This window comes from Rattus rattus, chromosome 2, assembly GCF_011064425.1.
Source record: "Rattus rattus isolate New Zealand chromosome 2, Rrattus_CSIRO_v1, whole genome shotgun sequence".
NCBI classification, from domain to species: domain Eukaryota; kingdom Metazoa; phylum Chordata; class Mammalia; order Rodentia; family Muridae; genus Rattus; species Rattus rattus.
The window spans coordinates 205,846,405-205,867,668 of record NC_046155.1 but is presented as its reverse complement, the minus strand read 5'-3'; the positions used below and the strand labels follow the sequence as shown (position 1 = coordinate 205,867,668).

The following is a 21,264-nucleotide window of genomic DNA, read 5'->3' as shown; positions in this document are numbered from 1 at the left end:
AAATAACTGGATTCATCATTTTCTGACACCATAGTTTCTTCACTTCCTCTTATGCAGGTGCCTGAGGAACCTCACCCCTCCGCCCACCCACACGATTTCATTTTTTAAGTGCAGGCTGCACTTAGGGCACCTTCATTACTGCGGAAGGGAGCATCACTGAGACCACATACTGAGACTCTCTCACCTACTGTAACTTGTGTTTCTCCTCACTCTCCTGCCTCCGTCCTGAAGAAGAGCTCCTTCACGCCTGCTTTAGAGCTCTGTTGCACTGATTATCTCTCTTGGTTTACATCGTCCTTCTCGTCTTCTGCCTCCAGGGAGGGCAAAGGCAGGGATGCTCTTGCAAGCATACTGAACCCCCATGCTCACACGTAGTTTCTTCATGCTTGGATTTGTAGCATCCATGCCTGAGTCAGGGACAATGTGGCTGACCCATTTCTAATCGTGGGTGCTTGCCCATCAGAGAAGAGAGTCACTAACCCCGACTGCAAAGGCAAACTCGGCACACCTGAACGAGCTGCTACAAAATGCTTCATGCTTCGGACAGTGGCATGTCACTGCGCCTGCTCCCTATCTTTCCAGGCTCCCTAATCAGACACAGCGAAGTCACTGTTGTCAAGTGCTGGCTCTGTGGTCCTCTTCCCTCACCTGTTGTATCCTTGAAGCCCTGACCAAATCTCAGAGGGACTGGTAAGCTCTTCTCACAGAGCCCTCCATCCTCTGCCATTCGACCTCTTACACAATCCCAGATGCTTGGTCCTCACGGTCTCTGTTCCTGCCCATTGTTTCCACAGATTCACAGGCCATTACTAAAATAGGATGGACCCAGACTGCTCTAGTCCTTGATAATGTACAAGGTGATTTCCAAAAGTATTCAAAATACAAAAATTCTGTACCTATGGTTGCCTTCTAATAAATCTTGCTGCAGTGTGTCACACAAGCTATTTGTTACCTATTTGTTAATAACTATTTGTTATTATAAAAATGCAGTTTTGACCAAGTAGGCATTAGAAGAGCCTCCACAGACCCACCTCTGTACCCCAAAGCCTCTGCTGATGACATCCACGGTTAAGTCGTTCTATATAAAACTCCAGTAAATTTAACTACAGAGCTTGCTTCTTTGAGCCTTGTCTCCATTGATTTATCTGGCCTGAATGACTCAGAGTTCATCAGGAAATGTGTAAATACCCATTTAAAGGATAATGTCAATCACTCCCCTTGTATAAGTATTTTACGTTAAAAAGCAAAGATAGTAGCCAACACCTATGCATGGTGTGTTTTTAACATATTACACAGACGGGATATCTGATGCTCTCAATTCTTCAAGGCTAAAATTGTTTAGCTGTCCCCCAAAGGTGCCGATAGTACTGTCTCAGGAATAATCAAGAGCCATCTATGTGGACTTAAAGCCTACTTAATAAGAGAGAATTCATGCTTTGTTCTGTAAACCTAGCCAACTGCACATGCACGGTATGGTCATGGATCCTAGAGGGGCACCCAGAGGAATGCCACTTTTCCAAATCATCCCCAACTGCATTCTAAATATTTATTCTTAAGCCACAGATATGTGCAGCTGTCATCCTTCAGCAAAGAAGCCACTCTTTGTAGCACTTAGGAACAGTTACAGAAAGTCGCAACTAGTCTAAATGCAGAGTAACCAACCCCAGTTGATACTTTTACAACGGAATTTCCACACCTAAAACTCAGGGGATATTACTGAAGAGGGTTGGAAAGGCAGAGGCATAGGGTGTCTGCTACAAGAGTGTCTTCTGAATATAGCGTGGTATCTGCATCCATGAAATCTCAATGTGTGTGTGTGTGTGTGTGTGTGTGTGTGTGTGTGTGTGTGTGTACTGTAATAATTTTAAAAGAAGAATCCATGAATATGAAAGGGTGTCCATGGTGGGAGAGGAGGGTCAAAATGGTCTAAAGCTAGTACTTATGTATGAAGTTCTCCAAAGAACGATTTAGTTATATTTAGAAAGAAAGAAAGAAAGAAAGAAAGAAAGAAAGAAAGAAAGAAAGAAAGAAAGAAAGAAAGAAAACAATAGAAAGAAAAAAGAAAGAAAGGGAAGATAGAAAGAAAAATGAAAAAGAAAGGAAGGAAGAAAGGAAGGAAGGAAGGAAGGAAGGAAGGAAGGAAGGAAGGAAGGAAGGAAGGAAGGGAAAAAAACTAAACCTCCGAGGAAACATGATTAGCCAGAGAAGCCATAGTGTAAACAACTATACACACTCTGCACTGACCTTACCTTCCAGGGCCCCTGATTTAGGCCACCCCCCAGCTTCCCTTTGACCTTCCAACTGGTGCCTTTATTTATCCAACATTTGAGCTTGCGGTCTCAGAAGAAAATCATTATATTTTCTTTTTTTTTTTTTCTTTTTTTTTCAGAGCTGGGGACCGAACCCAGGGCCTTGCGCTTGCTAGGCAAGCGCTCTACCACTGAGCTAAATCCCCAACTCCCCATTATATTTTTTTAAATTGTTGTCTACATTACTTCTCTTCCTGAGAATTAGCAGAAATAGAAAAAAGAAGGAAAGCGGTTAAGCATGTGCACGTTGTATTTGATTCTTCTGAGATGTTTAGACACAGAAGCTTCAACCGTTTTCTGAACAACTTCCAGCAAAATACCCATTTTATTATTATGATAGTGTTGTTGTTCTTGTTTTTCATTTTCATTTATTAGACTGTGACAACGGCTTACCATTTAAAAACATCGGCATCTGATGCAACTAAGAAGGACATGTAAAATAAGATTTCAAGACCCTGAGAAGAAGTCAGGAAGTGAGACATCTGCTGCCAGTTAATGAATCTCATTCCATTCAACGTGTGCTTTGCTGGTTGGAAGCTTTTTGTTAGCATAACACTTCAGTGACCCTTCAGACAACAAGATCATGTGTCGCTATAGGAACTGTACTTTTCTAATCAGAATTTAAAAGAGATAGTGTGTGTGTGTGTGTGTGTGTGTGTGTGTGTGTGTGTGTGAGAGAGAGAGAGAGAGAGAGAGAGAGAGAGAGAGAGGAGAGGGGTGGGGTGGGGGGGGGTGGGGGAAGAAAGGGAGAGTTCAAAATTTATTCAGAGATTTTAGCCCAGATAGAACACCTCAAGTTCACACACTCAGTTTGAATTGCTGCCACCAAGTAAGATTTGAGTGATAGAAAGACCTATTCTGAATTTGGCCTGTGGTTAATTGTGCTGTAAATTCCTTTCGCGCACCTGGTTGTAAGTACTCTTGAAATTCATACCTGCAGAGATGATGGATAGACGCTCTGTTTCATAGGCCTACACATATGCTTTAATGCCTTTCAGTGTGTCCTAAATATGTAGGTTTCACTTTCAGAACGCTGCCTTTCATAGTCCTCTCCAGCTCTGTCTCCAGAAAGTAATATGTTGATTAGTGGTTTTGTCACTAATAACAAAGGTACAATTTTATGTTACACTACCTCACTGACAACAATGTATTTAAAAGGCAGTTTGCTGGACTAAGTATTCATGATTTAATTTAAAGAAAATGAGGGCTCACCACAGGGAATAGATTTCAGCAGAGTGTTTATTCAAGAAGCATTTTTCTCTTCCTGGATAGTTTTTCAATTCTGTTATTACTAATGTTATTAAATCATGGTTATTAAATAGATATGCTACTTTTCTGATTTAGAATAATTTCATCTACTCTGCCCTCTTATGTCAGTATATACAAACACACCCTCATTGCAGATAAGAAAACTAAGGTCCCAAGAAGCATCCCAGAACTTGAAATAAAAGTTGCATTCCTAGAAGGTCTTTGGAAAGGACAGATATGTCTGGTGTCTCTCCTGTCGTGAAGGATTCATGAGTGTGTGAATGACCACATTCATTGACTTGTATATATTAATTATGTGTACTTTTGTGCATTTGTATGTCATAATAAATCTATTGAAAAAGTTGTCTACAAACTAAACACAAATACACCCAACACAACAGGTTAAATGAGTACAAATTTTATTTTGGAATTTTCCGTCCAGTTCTGTGTCTAGCCTTAAAGTCCTGTGAACATTCAGTAAGAATAATGTTTTCCCACAAATCATCAATCTATGAAATACTGGGGCAGCATCTAACAGCAAATGATCCTCTCACCCTTGACACGCTAATACTAAAGCATGGCCCAACATCCCTTCTCCCATGCCTCTTACCAAAGAAGATGAAGTGGTGATGTCTTCTTGACAGAACTCAAAAGGTTTATTTTGTTTGTATCCAAACAATGTCCTTTTATTATTATTCAAAGCCTTATAGAGGAAAAGATAACCTCACTCAGTGAAATAAGGCTTGAAATTTTGCTATCACCTTCCATGTACTGATCAACGACCTAATTTTGCTTTGAAGCCTAAACTATATACAATCTACCCAGTAAATATGAATTGAGTGTCCACAAGCCAAATATTATTGTTTTTAAGCTGCTGTAGCAAAAAACACGGGACAGTAAATCTCATACAGCCTACATTACAGCCGTAGAGATGATCACAGGAAAGCAAGTAGATTCGTAGTATGTCTGGCAGCAAGTTATAATGAAGCAAAACTGAATAAGGAGATGGGGATTCATCTCTCCAACCTCTCACGTTACAATTATAGATGGATTGCCCCTTTCCTGCACAGACATTTGACTGCATCCCTTTTAATTTAAATACGGTATTTCCAAAAGGAAACCAATGGCTAGCTTCTTATTAATATTTGCTTTGGTTCTGTGGAACATACCAATGTCACACTAGTCAAACAGACCCCCTCCCATTCGAAGAGTTAACACGCCCTGCATTTTCTACCTCTTTGTCAATGTCTCTTGCACCAGTAACACCTTTCCCTCCACGCACCCCTAGCTTTGCTTCTGGCCTCAGTAACTCAGCCTGTCTTTCATGTTTTGCTGCTAATGATTAACATAACATAGACGATATGCCTTGTAATCACAATCATAAAAGAGACCACTGATGATGAAGACGAGTCTCATGAGAAAGGGCTGCTTGTGTGCTTATTTAGTGTCCAGCCAAAGCCATCAGACACCAAGGACAGGATCTGAGCCTTGAATTCTGTTGCCTAGTCATCGTGTATATAGTACAGTAAACAATGACACTTCATTGCTAACTCACTGGTAAGTACAAGCCAAGTGTTTCCATGTCAGTGACATTGACACCGTGATCTTCCTAGATTATTAGATTGGAGATGGGATGAAGATTAAAGTGAATTTTCTAAAGGAAAAATATTGTAGTATTTTTAGTGGGGGCTGCTCTGCCCCATTGTAGCCCGTATAACTCCCAAATAAAAGACACAGAAACCTGGTGTTTTTAACAAGCTATCAGCACTAAGTTGCGCAGGTTCTGAGCTGTTATAACCCAGCTGGGCTATTGATAACCAGATAAATGGCCCATTTCTGGCCAGCTGAGTCTTGCTCTAATTCATGTGCATCCTCAGTGTGAGCTGCTTTTGGCCATGGTCTCATAGTCCATCCTGCCTCATGGGGACCTCCTTCTTCCTCTACCTTTTTCCTTCTCCTGTGGTCCTACCTGAGACCTCCTACTGGATCTCAAGTTCTGCCTTCCTTTTGCCCCTGCTTCATCACAGGCTCTAGCCTTTTATTGACCAATCACAGATCATTGGGGAGCATTCTTTACATCACATTGGTCACACAATGCCCATGTCCCGACTGCAACCTGATCTTGGGGCCTAGAACTCAGGATCTGAATACACAGTGCTTGAGACCAACCCCAACAAGACAGAGGAAAGCTACTAGAAAATGAATAGTAAAAAAATGCATCCACAACTAGTATGTAACTCAAAGTACTCAAAAATTGTGTTTGATGAATAATGTAGAAGGAAAACAAAAAGCTGAAGGTTTTTGTTTTCCCACGAAATGCATTTTGTTCCTTTTATCTCTTTTAGAACCCTTAGAGGGATTTACAAGATTGGAATAAATGAGGAACAGTCATCGGGTTCCTGTGCTTGTAGGAAAAAAAAAACAAAATACTGAGCTTCTAGCTTCCTCCTCAGCTATTCATTGCCTCAAGCAAAACCCTGGCACTATTTGTAAAGATAACTATTACTGCTCACCTGACAGTAATATTATAAAATAAGTGACAAAAACTGAGAAGGTCTGAGCAACTATTCAACATTTCACAATTGTCAAGGATTTGTTTTTCTTTTTCTTTCAAGCATTGAGGAGTGTTCTCATTGATTAAAAAGTAATAGTTTTCCTTTTGAAATGCCGAGATAAATTATGACCCAAACATTTAGCTGCTGTCACAATTGCATGGAAAGGATGGGTTACATATTTTATAACATTGTTTGGACAAGTTATGATTTAGCCTCTACATGGTATTTGTTCAATATAATTGTTATAGTCCAGGTGAGGAGGTTACAGACCTCAACACGTATAAAGTCAAATTAGAGCCCTTTATTTAAAGCCAGCAACCAAGAGTAGGTTAATGCTACAGGAATACTATTAGTACTAAAGCTCAGGGTTGCAGCACTTATAAAGGTAAAAGCCACAATGATATCATTATCAGGTATAGCTCAGGAGAAGCTGGAAACATTTGTTACTTAAGTATATCTTTTGGGGTTGTACATTTGGGCCATAAATTCATTTTCAAGGTATTCACCTTGAAACGAGTGTTCAGGGGGATAAGAGCTGAAAAACACCTGAAGCAAATACAAAATGGTTCAGAATAAGATCAAGACAAGAAGATGATACCTTTGTCACATATCAAAGACATTCAAAATAGCCCAATGTGCCATTAAAGGTATTTTTCAACTTTATTCTAATTTATTTTTCACATTTATTTTATTTTTGAGGTTATAATATAATTACTTCTTTCATCCTACTTCACTTCTCCAAACACTCTAATTCCCCAGTCCCCTTACTCTCTTTCAAATTCATTGTGTCTTTTTTATGTTACTACCAATATTGATAGATAGATGATAGGTGGGTAGGTAGATGGATAGATAGATAGATAGATAGATAGATAGATAGATAGATAGATAGATAGATAGATAGATAGATGACAGTAGAAGATAGATGATAAGTAGATAAATTATAGGTAGATAAATGATCAATAAATAGATGATAGATAGATAGATAGATAGGTTGGTAGATAGATAGATAGATAGATAGATAGATAGATAGATAGATAGATAGATAGATAGATAGATAGATAGATGGATGGATTACAATATATAAATACAGCCTGCTTAGTCTCTTATATGCTGCAGTATATGTTACAGTCAATGTTACAATACACATATTTTTCAACCAATACAGATGGTTGACCATTTGGTACTGGGTAACCATTTGTGTGCTCTTCCATGGGGAAGTCTATTTCTCCCACTCTCATCATTCCTTAGTTGCCTGTAGTTCTTTGTCTAGGATTGAGGTCTTGTGGCCTTTGGCTCTTCCATATCAGTATATCTATTGGTGTTATCCTTGATCATGTTGTGCATAGGTAGCCATATTGTTGAGACTTTATGACTAATGCTTCTGACATTTCTAAGTGACACAATTGTACAGAAAACTCCCTGTTCCTCTGGCTTTTTTTTTAAAATGTATACAGTGTTCTGCCTGAATATATGCCCGCAGGCCAGAAGAGGGCACCAGATCTCATTATAGTTGGTTATGGGCCACTCACTGTGTGGCTGCTTGGAATTGAACTCAGGACCTCTGGAAGAGCAGTCGGTGCTCTTAACTTCTGAACCACTCTTGCCAGCCCCCTCTGTCTTTAAAGTTAAGCTGGTCCCCAATTAGTCAACCTTTTTAAAGTAAGTGAATGTTTTTTAACCTCTCCTGTCTTATACATGGTATCCCAAAGACAACACACATAGCTCAAAGAACAATCAGCCATAATCTTGACTGTGTAGTCCACTAGATACAGCTGACCCTTGTTCATCCTCAGATCATGTAAACAATCATCCAAACACATAATGGGAATTAATACAGCCAGAAATTGACCACATGCAACTTCCAAGATTGTTGGTCTTTGGCAAAGAAGAAACAATATAAAACATGCCCTCCACTTCTAGTTTTGTTTGCTTCACTATGTGTAAAATGTTCAAAGTTCACCTTAGTTATATCATAGCTCCTTCTTTCTCATAGATCAACTAATGTTGGAATATCTACCATGCCCTATGTCTCTCATCAATATTAAAATCATCAGAAGGAAAAAAATGATTCCTTTATAGCTAAGTTTCCTAGTACCATTATTATAAGCTGACTAATCCCGCCCTCTGACATTCTGATCATGTGTGATGAAGAGCAAGCACTGGGTCCCCCTAGGTCCTAGCTCAATCTCTGATCCCCCTTTCATTCCTGCCTGACCTTGCCATGTGTCATGAGGTGGAAATTACCCATACTTAAGAGGCAATCTCTGTTTTCTGACTTAATTGTGTCTTTTGGACTTGAAAGTTTTTCTTCTTTTCCTCAAGTTATCTATCCTTTAGTTCATTCCAAAATTTTTGGCTCATGTTTACCATGTAGCTTTATAAACCATCCATCTGAAAGCCTTAAAAACAATAAAATATAGCAAAGCAGCAATCTTTTTTCCCTTTTTTTCTTTTATGAGCTATAATTTTCATTTGCATTTCATGTTTTCCCCTTTCCTGGTTTCCCCTTCAGAAACCCCATATCCCATCCTCCCTACCCTTCCTTCTCTGAGGATGCTGCACCACCCACCCACCAACTCCCTCCTATGTCCCTGCTCTGGCATTCCCCTACACTGGAGCATTGAGTCTTCACAGGATCAAGGGCCTCTCCTCCCACTGATGCACAACAAGGCCATCCACTGATACATATGCAGCTGGAGACATGGATCTGTCCATGTGTACTCTTTAGATGGTGGTTTAGTCCCTGGGAGTTCTAGGGTGTCTGGTTGGTTAATATTGTTCTTCCTATGAAGTTGAAAACCTCTTCAGCTCCTTCAGTCTGTTCTCTAACTCCTCCATTGAGAATCCTGTTTTCAGTTCAATGGTTGGCTGCAAACATCCACCTCTATATTTGTCAGGTTCTGGCAGAGCCTCTCAGGAGACAGCTATATGAAGCTCCTCTCTTCTTAGCATCTGTAAGATTGTCTGGGCTTGGTGGATGTATGTATATGGAATGAATCCCCAGATGGGGCAATCTCTAGATGTCCTTTCCTTCAGTCTTTGCCCCACTCTTTGTCCCTGCATTTCCTCTTGTGAGTATTTTCTTCTTGCTTCTAAGAAGGACTGAAGCATCAACGTTTTGGTCTTCCTTCTTTAGCTTCATGTGGTCTGTGAAATGTATCTTGGATCTTCCGAGCTTTGGGGCTAATATCCACTTAACAGTGACTGTATACCATGTGTGTTCTTTAGTAAGTGGGTTACCTCACTCAGGATGATATTTTCTAGTTCCATCCATTTGCCTATGAATTTATTGTTTTTTATAGCTGAGTAGTACTCCATTGTGTAAATGTACCACAATTTCTGTATCCATTCCTCTGTTGAAGGACATTTGGGTTCTTCCCAGCTTCCAGCTATTATAAATAAGGTTTCTATGAACATAGTGGAGCATGTGTCCTTGTTATATGTTGAAGCATCTTTTGGGTATATGCTCAGAAATGGTAGAGCTGGGTCCTCGTTTAGTACAATGTCCAATTTTCTGAGGAAACTCCAGACTGATTTCTAGAGTGGTTACCAGCTTGCAATTCCACCAACAATGGAGGAGTGTTCCTCTTTCTCCACATCCTCGCCAGCATCTGCTGTCACCTGAGTTCTTGATCTTAGCCTTCTGACTGGTGTGAGGTGGAATCTCAGAGTTGTTTTGATTTGCATTTCCCTGCTGACTAAGGATTTTAAATATTTCTTTAGGTACTTCTCAGTCATTCAATATTCCTCAGCTGAGAATTCTGTGTTTAGCTCTGTATGCCATTTTTAATAGGGTTATTTAATTCTCTGGAGTCTAACTTCTTGAGTTCTTTGTATATATTGGATATTAGCCCTCTATCAGATGTAGGTTTGAGAAAGATCTTTTCCCAATCTGTTGGTTGCCGTTTTGTCTTAATGACAGTGTTCTTTGCCTCACAGAAGCTTTGCAATTTTATGAGGTCCCATTTGTCAATTCTTGATCTTAGAGCATAAGCCACTGGGGTCCTGTGCATACAGCCAAAAGATGCTCCAACAGCAACAACAATCTTAATAAGGCTGGGCCGCAGTTTCAGTGGAGACATTTCTACTTACTTCTGTCTTGGTCTGGAGCTGCTCTAACAGATTCCAAGCTCTAACTCTGTAGAGGAGACTATTATACTGAAAGCGAACTTCGCATCTATGATTTCTAATACTCCAAATGCATTTCAGAAAACTAATTCTTTGTGAAGTATCCTTATGGCAAGAGTGCACATGTATACATTGATAATTTAAACACTGAGCCCCCTTCTTGAACAAAAATCTCTCAAAGCACAAACTCTAAATATGGTTGTCAATTATTAATCAACCTGGTATTGTCTGTATTGGCTAGTGTAGAAATATAGGCAATTTAGAAAATGAAATCAGGACCCAGCTATACCTCGCCTGGGCATATACTCAAAAGATGCTCTAACATACAACAAAGACACATGCTCCACTATGTTCATAGCAGCCTTATTTATAGTAACCAGAAGCTGGAAAGAATCCAGATGTCCTTGAACAGAGGAATGGATTCAGAAAATGTGGTACATCTACACAATGGAGTACTACTCAGCTATCAAAACAATAACTTTATGAAATTCGTAGGCAAATGGATCATCCTGAGTGAGGTAACCCAATCACAGAAATACACACATGGTATGCACTCACTGATAAGTGGATATTAGCCCAAAAGCTTGAATCACCCAAGATACAATACACAGACCACATGAAGCTCAAGAAGAAGGATGACAAAAGTGTGGATGCTTTACTCCTTCTTAAAAAGGGGAACAAAAATATTTATAGGAGGGAATATGGAGGCAGAGTTTGGAGCAGCGACTAAAGGGAAAGAACGACCATTCAGAGCCTGCCCCACAGGTGATATATATCACCAAGACTAGTTAAGACTGATGAAGCTAAGAAGTGCATGCTGACAGGAACTGGATATAGATGTTCCCTGAGAGATGCAGCCAAAGCATGTCAAATACAGAGGCAAATGCTAGCAGCGAACCACTGAACTGAGAACAGGACCCCTGTTGGAGGAATTAGAGAAAGAATTGAAAGAGTTGAAGGGGCTTGCTACCCCATAAGAACAACAATGTCAACCAACCAGAGCTCCCAGGGACTAAACCACTACCCAAAGACTTTATATGAACTGACTCATGGCTCCAACTGCATATGTAGCAGAGGAAGGCCTTGTTGGGCACCTGTGGAAGGAGAAGCCCTTAGCCCTGCCAAGGTTGGACCCCCAGTGTAGGGAATGTTGGGGGGTGGGAATTGGGGGTGAGTGGGAGGGTAACACCCATATAGAAGGGAGGGGGATGGGATGGGGGGTTTATGTCCAGGAAACAGGGAATAACATTTGAAATGTAAATTAAAAAATCCAATAAAAAAAAGAAAATAAAGCACTTCACTCTCTTATTACTCCTCTGTAAAACTTTGATTGTGTTTGAAAGTTGTCTCAACTTTAGAATTTATAATTTGGAGGGTACAAATAGTAACATTGTGTCAACGAGGGTGCAGAGGGTACCTGGAAGAGAACAGGGGACAAGACACACAAAGAAGGACATCAAGACAAGAGTCTGATCAAGGTGATAATTTTATTTTTTCCCAAGGCTGAATTTATACCATAGCAGGAGTAATGGAGGGGGGAAGTGTGAAACGTTTACACATGCCAAGGACACAGTATTTGTGTGGTCAGCTGATGTCAACAGGATGTTGGTTTTTCAGAAAGGTTACAGATTTGTCAAATCTATTAGTCAGCAGGATGTTGGTTTCTCAGAAAGGTTACAGGTCATCACATTGGGCATCTTGACGTAGGATGTATTTCTCAGCAAGGTCACAACAAGGTCACAACTTTATCATATCATTATTCATCCTGACCACCAGATTTGTATTAGTCTTCTGCAGCTGGCTAGGGATTTTTATGAACCCAGTCATACTGAACTCTAACCATAATATTAACATCAATAATAGAGGGTTTCAAGGGCATCACTCCCAACAACATAGGAGACTCTGTCCTAACATTGTGGTCCCTATGTTTGGTATATTATTCCACTCCAAATGAGAAAAGAGAATCAACAAATAAAACTAGAGGGAAAGACTTTTTCAATACTAAAATGAAGTCCACTGTCATGCTATTAAAAAAAATAAATGATACAGGGTCTGAGGAAATATCTCAGTCAGTGAAATATATTCCCAGAAAACATGAAGCACTGAGCCTGCACCCCAGCACCCATCTAAAAAGTTAGGGGAGGATAAAGCAAACAGATGTGGTAGCACATACTCCTGTGTCAATGCTGTGGAATAAGAGCTAGATGGATCAATGCTAACCAACCAGCATAGCTGAATCTCAAGCTTCAAGCAAAACTGAGAGACCTTGTCTCAAAAACCAGTCTGAAAAATAAATCAAGGAAACCTCGAAATCCACATACACACACGTACACATATGTTCATGTGCACCTGTACAAACTCATGAACCTGTACATACAACAAAAAATTCATAGAAGAAAATTGAAGTGAAAGAAATCAATTAGATAGTACTATAGGAAGAAGGGTGAGACGACCGACCCTGTAGGTGAAGAACTCCCACAGGAGCATGAAGACATAAGCTCAGTCCTTGGAGCCCACAGAAAGTGGAAGGGGAGAACCAAATACATAAAGCTGTCCTGTGACCTCTGTGTGTGCACAGATACACACACGCACGCACGCACGCATGCACGCACACACTCACGCACACACACACACACGCATGCACACACATGCATGCATGCATGCACATACATATAATGATGTTTTTCAAATCAGCAAAATTATTGAGACACAAAGGTCAGTTGGCACAGGAGCTAGGAAAGAAGCATCGCAAAGGTAGCACAGGGACATTTTCACACAAAGAGGCAATTTTTGATTCTATACTGGTAGACACCATATATATTTGTCAGGCCCAATATACTGTACAAGACCAAGAGTGAACCCTAAAGGAAACCATTAACTTATTGTCATAGCAATGCAGCAATATAGGCTAATCAGTTGTAACTATATACAGCTCTGATGGGGAATATTAATATTGTGAAAAGTTATGTCTGTGAATCCCTTTTGCTAAGTTTTGCTGTGAGCCAAATATCACACGACAGAATATCCTTTGTGAAAAGATGTCTTCATTGCATAGGCAAAATGAGATCACCATTACCTCATGCTTTGCCAGACTTGCTATGTGCACCACCCTGGGGTATTAACAGGAAAACCAAAGGAAGACACAGGAAGCCAATAGAAGCTACTGGAAAAATGAAGGTTGCTGAGTGAATCCTACTTAGCCTCTATTTCCCTCTCTTTCTCTTTCTTGTCATCTCTTTTGTAGGACTTTTATAGTTTTTGCCTCTTATCTCACCATAAAACCTTCCCCAGTTCTATTGCTGCTACTGTTTGCTTGCTTGTTTGTTTGTTTTGCCAAAGCTTGATGTTCTAAAGTACGCCGTTGTTATGCTGTAATCCAAGCACTTGGGAGGCGGAGGCAGGTGTTTCCCTTAGTCCAAGGCCAGCCTGGTCTACAAAACAAGTTCCAGGACAGTGTTGTCTACAAAGCAAGTTCCAGGACAATGAGGGCTACACCGGGAAACCCTGTGTGGAGGAGGGAGGAGGGTCGTGAAGGCTCACTGCTCAGACAGGAATGGGGTACTTGGGGAATTATACATTTTCTTTGATGTCAGAGAACAACTGCACTAGGAATACTCCAATACCGAGCTGACTCAACAGCTGGGGTCTGTAATCAGGTAGAAGCATTTTCTCTCACATGTCAGGAAGTAAACAACAGTTACGGGGTAGGACACCAGCTAGACAATGGTTAAATAAATATGAGCTATTCATCAGTTTTTCTGTCTGTATCAGTTTGGTTTCCTCACAGTATGTTGGTTATATCAAGAGAGATCCTGCCAAAGGGAAAACCAGGAAAATAAATGACCCTTAGTGAGCTATCTTAGAAACAGAATAGCATCCTTGCTGCAAACCTCAAACATGCCACAAAGCCTCTCTTCAGGTTTGAGAAGAAATAACAATCAGAGGTCCAAACCATGGCATGAGAAGAGGGCCAATATTACTTTGTAAGAACATTTGGAATAGGCAATATTCTATTAGTAATTTTGGAAAATATCATTTGTCATATAATTCTTATTGTATCTTATTGATTCTGTCACTTAGTATCTTGGTATGTAACTCATGAGTCATTGGTTAGACTTTGTTCCACACCTAACTTCTTATTGTGTTAGAATATCAACCACAAGACGGAATGGTAAGCATAGTCATGTCGAGTTAATTCACATGATATTCAACCAGTACTCTGTACCTCGGAATACATAATATTAGTAGTAATGTTGCAGTTGCAACTCTAGACAATACGTGGAATGGGTTCATGATGATAAGTTTTATGTTATAACATTTGAAATGTGCTCCAAAAATGCCCCACGTTAACCAAAAAGTCATACTCTTATTTTTGATGTGCAAGAGACAATTGGACTTAGTGAGTCCAATGAAGTCTTTGTTGTTTCAGAAAGGTACACAATCTCTTCTGAGAAAGAGGACACTGTAAAGCCATAACTGAATCTCACGGTTGAAGAAAGTCACTACCTTGAAGAAACTAATTTTCTTCTTTTTCATCATTAGTCGGTTTTAGTTTATTTAATTATTTTAAAGTTTATATTAGTAATTTTAGAGGCCTTGATCGCTCATTTCTATCTATTCTGGAAAGGTAACTAACAGACGCAACTGTCCTTTTTCAGTTGATTTCATAGGTGGCTTTGATTCTTATGGATATCAAGGGCCCCAGAAGACATCCCACTTACAACTACAACCAATGTACATGTAAGTACCTGACTTAGGAGCTAGTTTTCTGGGGTATGAAAAGATAGTCAAGCAAATGTATCATGGCACGAAATATGAAACTTTCCCTTGGTTGTATATTTCCATTTTCTACTATTAATAGTTTCGAGTAGGATGAATCTGAAAACGTTCTCTTTGCGATTTAAAATTTATCATAAAAAGGCTGTTTTTAAAGTTTTATTTAGTCTTAAGTATCATCTATTTGACTCAAAAGCCTCTAATGTATAACAATTCTTTGAATTACCCAAAATGTGTATAGTTTGAAATTTTTCTAACAGCTGAGGTAGTTATGTGTAACTATAGAAAACTTGCTCTCTGGCTGCCCCAGTATAGTCCCAACTAATGTTGCCTATATTCATAGCATTGTTATTAGCTCTTCATAAGAGTCTCGAGTGTTCATCTGGATGACAAATGCTTGTTCACTCTAGTGATGGCTACATATTTGAGAAATATCAAACTCTGAGCCATACTTTAGCAATGTGAAAGTCAAAATGAAACAGGAACCTTGGACCTGAGACTGATCAGACCCTTAACTGTAGCACTCCAGAGCACAGATAAGCAACCAGAGCCTGATTTTTATATCTGTGTCTAGGCAAATTCCCCTGGATAACAACTGATAGCAAATTCTATATCTCAGCATCAAGTGATATGCTGAATTGCAAGAGAAGATCAAAATAGAAAGTAAGCTTCCGATTCATTTTAAAATGTGAACTTCTCTTTAAAGATATGTGTTTGTTGTCGTTGTCCTCCACCATTAAGTCATTTACCTTTTGATTCCCTCAGCATGTAGGATAATGAGTGAAGTCTGGGGATATTTCTACTCCAAAAAGATTAATCTTTAGCTACTTCTCATTGGTTTCTTTTTTAAGGAGAATGATGTATGCATTGTGCTTGACTTTTCTGTGTCCCTTGTAGTTTTCTGCAAGTGTTTGAATAGCACCACTCATTAAAAACAAATTGTATTTGTTCAGAAATCCGGCAGTCTATATGCCAGTCAAAGCATTTCCCTCTAAACAGTACATTGCACATTCTTCCTCTACATCCAAAGCCACTGCCTATTTCAAGCATCTATGGTAAAACATTAGATTTTCCAGTTTCATTATTTCAGAACTTTTGTCCCATCCTACACATGGCTGCCAAATTAATAATCCTGAAGCCCTCAATGACCTTTTTACTTTCTCTTACAAAAGGTAGCAATGATTCCCGGAGTCTTGTAAAAGTACATTGACCTAGGCACAGTGTTTTATTGAAATACTGTCTCTTCAATTCTTAATATCTTTTGTGCCTCAGCCATAAGCAAGTGATGCTAGACAGTCTTAGGAACACACAGTCCTGGATTAGACTAGTACCTACTGAATGAGCATAGAAACCCTAGGACCTTCCCTTAGCCACTTTTTTTCCAACAAAACTAGAATGTTTATGTTCTCCAAAAATGACATACATTTTTCCCACTCACGTTTCTTTCCTGATGCTGTGTGTGTGTGTGTGTGTGTGTGTGTGTGTGTGTGTGTGTGTGTGTATCAAACATATTGTTTCCAATCAGGTATTTGTAATTCTAATGTTAATATTTGGACAAGAATTTATAAAAGACATCTTCATTAAGAATTAAATTCCCTAAGATCAAATTTTTTTCCCTAATATTCTTAAACAGAAAACTTTACATGCCAAATTAATGTAATCGGATATTGTTTTCCCCGTCAATGCACGAGAACAGTACAATTACCTGACAGATTTTGTCTTATTGCTCATTAGATTCTGATCATTTAGAAGGACTGAGATATAGGATGTTAGGGATACTTAAAGGTACATGAGGAATGACTAATCAAAATCCGGCCTTCACTTCTTCTGTAGAACATCCCATAGAAATCATCAGACCACAAAATTCTGTAGGTATTTTTTTTTTGAGGAAACTGACTCTAGAAACAGGAAAACAGAACTCACCCAGCTTGCTAACGGTACAAGTGAAAGCACCATCTATTTTCCTGACCCTTGTTCGATGGTCTCTTCAATTTCTTAAATAGAGTGTGAGCTAGCCTGGCACTGCCACTGCTGGCTTTATTTCACTCTACTGCATAGCTAATTTGGTCGTCACATTTCCACACATGCCCCCCCATCTCCCTTATCTCCTTTTGACTTTACACTATTCACTGTTTAATGAGGAGATTTACAAGTGTGCAACCTTCAAAATCCACCTTTCGAAAGCCACTGCCTAGTGGGATCATGTGAAAGTCAAACACAATGCACCTGTAAGCCTCATCCCAGCTAAGAGGCAGAGCCCCAAGCACGTCCTCTGTCTTTGTCATTTGGAGTATACCTTTCCTGTAAACTCGACATAAATATGTTGTGTAAAGTAAGAGTAATTTAACCTCATGGACCAATTCAAGCATTCTAGCAATATTATATAGCCACTGGAAAGGAAAGCTGTTCTTTTGAAAGAAAGCAAATGCTAAAAAGTGATGTGCAGTTTTAGCTATGAGATTACTACTAACTACATCCAACCAATCTGTCAACTGACTCCTGGACAAAGTCATGAAGTCACTGCCAGCAAGGACACACAATTACAGCCAATGGTTATATCATCCTCTTTGTTGGCAGTTCAATTGTGCGTGTTTTCTTAGTTTATAATTCTTCAGGTATGCAATCATATATTAGGAAGGCTCTCTCTCTCTCTCTCTCTCTCTCTCTCTCTCTCTCTCTCTCTCTCTCTCTCCCTACCTACAGCTTGTCACATGTATACAAAATAAATTGCTAGCTATCAGAAATCCTCATGTCATTTCATTAATTTTCTAACAAAGTATTTTTTATCCCAACTGGCTGATGTGTCATGGAACCCTGTCCCCTTCCTAATAATACAAATGCCTTAAGTTCTGCTAGACAGTGTGCAAAACCACTGCATCCTGTTGGCAGCCAATGGCCGTACATGCTCATTTTCATCTGTCCCTTGGATGATCATAGGTGACCTCTGTCAGTGACATGTCACTGAGGGATAAAGGGGAGGCAGAAACTGCTTAAAACCCAATTTGAGATCCTGCTTTCTCTTTTCCCCCAATCTTTTTCTTTTGGTTTGTTCTTATACATAGAGAATAGGGGATATGGGGGTGAGTGATAGGCATCTAGCATTCTCTCTTGATTAAAAGCATCTTTTCTCTCTCTCAGGTCAAAATAACACAGATGGCTTCTGTCTGTCAGCCCACGGACTCCTCAAATGACTTGTGCAGTAGCCTCTTGCCTTTTACGAAGCTCAAGAAGCAAAAGGATTTAAATACACATTCATGTCATCAGACCAAACAGGAAGTTTCTACATAGACACATGAGTGAAAACACACACACAAACACACACACACACACACACACACACACACACACTGTCATTATCATGCACACGTCAACTACACAGGACCTCCTCTTTCTGACTGAAACTGATAAATATTCTGGACATGCCAATCCTGGATTTCCTTAACACAGGCTCCCTTCTCCCAGGCCTTTGAAGGTGAGAAAGGAGCTGTGTGGGTGTTCTCTGCAGGGCCCTACTTAACCCTCTGCAGCCCAGCCAGTTGGTTCTGTGAGGTGCCAAGTTAACCCAGGCACACAAGCTTGGAACCCTGTTCTCTGCACTCCATACTATACATCTTGATTGCACCACAGCTACTTTAATTGCAAAAACCAGTCAGACAGAACACGCCGTGATGACCTTGTACCAAATGCAAAATGGCAGGTCGTTTGCCCTAAAGGCTACACCGTACATATTTGCCTTAAACCACCTGTGTTGTGTGCCCGAGACTCTCAGTGCAGACGTCCCCCAGTCACTTCCTTTAGGCGAACACACTGCTATTAATTCTGGACAATTTTGGCTCTGTCTCACATCAAGGAATAAGACTGAACCACTCAGCAGCTCCAGTGTGTCAGTAAGAAAATGGTGTTTTACCACTAAGCCACTTCAGTGGTCACAGAGAGACAACCAACCAACAGGAACAATAACTGTCATCTTCATGTCTCTCAAACACGGTCTTCAGATGGTGGAACAAAGTAAAACGTATTAATCTACTAAGCTCATTAATCTACTGAAAGCAGAAATGGCTTACGTGGTTGGTTTTTCTTTCTTGCACTTTCAGTGCTTTTCTAAGTCTCTCCAAGTGGCTTTTCCTAACACGGGGAAGAGTTGTGGATTTCTAGGACAGAGGCCAACTAACTATGTATTAGCTATGTTTACTCTTTTATATCTAATTCGAATCCAAGACCCAATGTAGGTGAATTTTCTTTTCTAACTTCAGCGTATGAGATTATTTTCGGGGCGGGTAGGTGGGAAACAATAGTTAACTTAGTGAAATCTTTGAGATCTCTTTGTGGTATTTGGGGGATCTGTTGTGTGTTAGACTGTATTCCAATTCCCTGTATTAGTGTGGCGGAAAAACAAAAACCTGTGCTGTTGACGTAGTTGGCAATGAGATACCTTTGGACACAATAGTAGGTCAATGTGTATATGGGATATTCTGAACTCCTAGGCAATTTATTTCGATATTTTCAAGTACTCTTTGGTTTTTACTCGTGGAAGACATAATTAGCTCAAGCTTATCAGTAACACAGATGAGTCATGTTTTTCTTGGATCTACTTGAGACACGAAAATCAAGTTTTCTTTAGCACATCACCTTCATGTGCGGTGAAATTCAGACTGGGACATTAGACATGGACAACTCTTTTTTTTTTGGTACCTACGGCTTCATTTACTGGGTTAACCCTTTTTCCATTAACCCATTCGGATCTCCATTAAGACAAGCTAGTTGCTGTCTTTGCAAAGATGTTTGCAACACAAGCCCATTTAAAATCAACGAAGGAGCTAAAAATGACCATTGGAACATAAACCACATGTGCAAAAAGATTTCAACACTTACACCAGTGGTTCGTATATGTTGGTCCATACTTACATGTATGAAATGGACAGTTGCAAACATGTCAGTGAAACCTCATGTGGTGTTATTTTTTATAGTGATATGCATGTTTAATGTTTGAGGAACTAGTCACCAATGTACTGTCCTTTACTCCTAACATATAAATACTATACATGCCAGAAACTATTCTAATGTGACTATTGAACTGAGGTTTCACTGTGTTGCTGCTGGGATGGGATTCTACCTTGCGGTACATGCGTAGGGAGGGTGTAAAATAAGCCGTCATGTTTCTTTTTAAGTTGCAGCCGACTCTCCACCAAGTCACTATTATCATCACCACCAAATTTTTCAGAAACAGTTGTTGACTACTCAGAAGTAGTCAGTGGGCAGACCTCTTCGGGAGCAGTAAGCACAGTAGTGTGATTCGAGCTGGGAAACATCAAAGCTATACAGCTGTATCCTCCTCAAAACCTGGTGAAGAATGCTATTTTTCTAGGCTGAGCTTTTGTTATAAACCTAATATTCTGAAAGCAAGGGTTAACTATCCTAATCTGTCTTCTTCTTTTTCTCCTCCTGCATTTGTTAATTCTGAATGTATTTTTAACAGAGTGATTTTTTTGACTTTACTAGTGTAATTTGCATTTTAAAAATAAATGGAAAAATGAATACGTCTCTGAGCCATCCCTTGAAAGCCCTGCTTCTGCTCCTGGTCTGTGGTGATTATGTCACTGACAGAGAAACCCTACAGTTTTGCATGCTGCTGCTAATGTTCTATGCAATCCATGGAGTGTTCAGCCATGAAGAAGAACTGCCAGGCCCAGCACTGTTCTAGCTCAGCTGTATGGAACATCTGCTTCCATTCTGGCAACACTGTGATCCTACTTAGACCACTACAACAGGCTTACTATCACCCACAGAATGATTTTCCTACCTTCTACAATTTTAGATTTAAGGGGCACCAGATATATATATATATATATATATATATATATATATATATATATATATATATATATATATATATTATTGTTTGGGTTCAAAAGATGGCTCAGCAGTTGATCACTGGTTGCTCTTCCAGAGGACCCAAGGGTGACACCCATCCATCACTCATTGGCAACTCATGACCTTTGTAACACTAGTCCAGGGGATTCGTTGCCTGTCTTCTGGCCTTCACAGGCACTAGGCACGAAACTGGTATATAGATATACATGAAGGCAAAACATCCTTACCCATAAAATAAAATAATTACAAAAAACATTTGGTTAATTTGCAAGAGGGGATTTTTAAATTTAAAGTTAAACATTCACAAGTGTGCTTGTAAGTGCACACGTGCCTTGGCGGGGTGCACATGCAGGTGCGTGTCTGTGGAGGTCAAAGGT

At 39.8% G+C, this 21,264-nt stretch overlaps 1 protein-coding gene across 1 annotated transcript in view; it reads left to right on the top strand.

The window, feature by feature from the left end:
• Nkain2 (sodium/potassium transporting ATPase interacting 2) overlaps nt 1–20,551 on the top strand; it is a 1,206,208-nt gene extending 1,185,657 nt beyond the window's left edge. The window contains exons 7-8 of the mRNA XM_032895265.1: nt 14,899–14,980; nt 18,155–20,551. Of these exons, the coding sequence (XP_032751156.1) occupies nt 14,899–14,980; nt 18,155–18,164 (92 nt within the window). The 3' untranslated portion in view covers nt 18,165–20,551. The remainder of the gene's footprint in view (nt 1–14,898; nt 14,981–18,154) is intronic.
• The last annotated feature ends 713 nt before the right edge of the window (nt 20,552–21,264 follow it).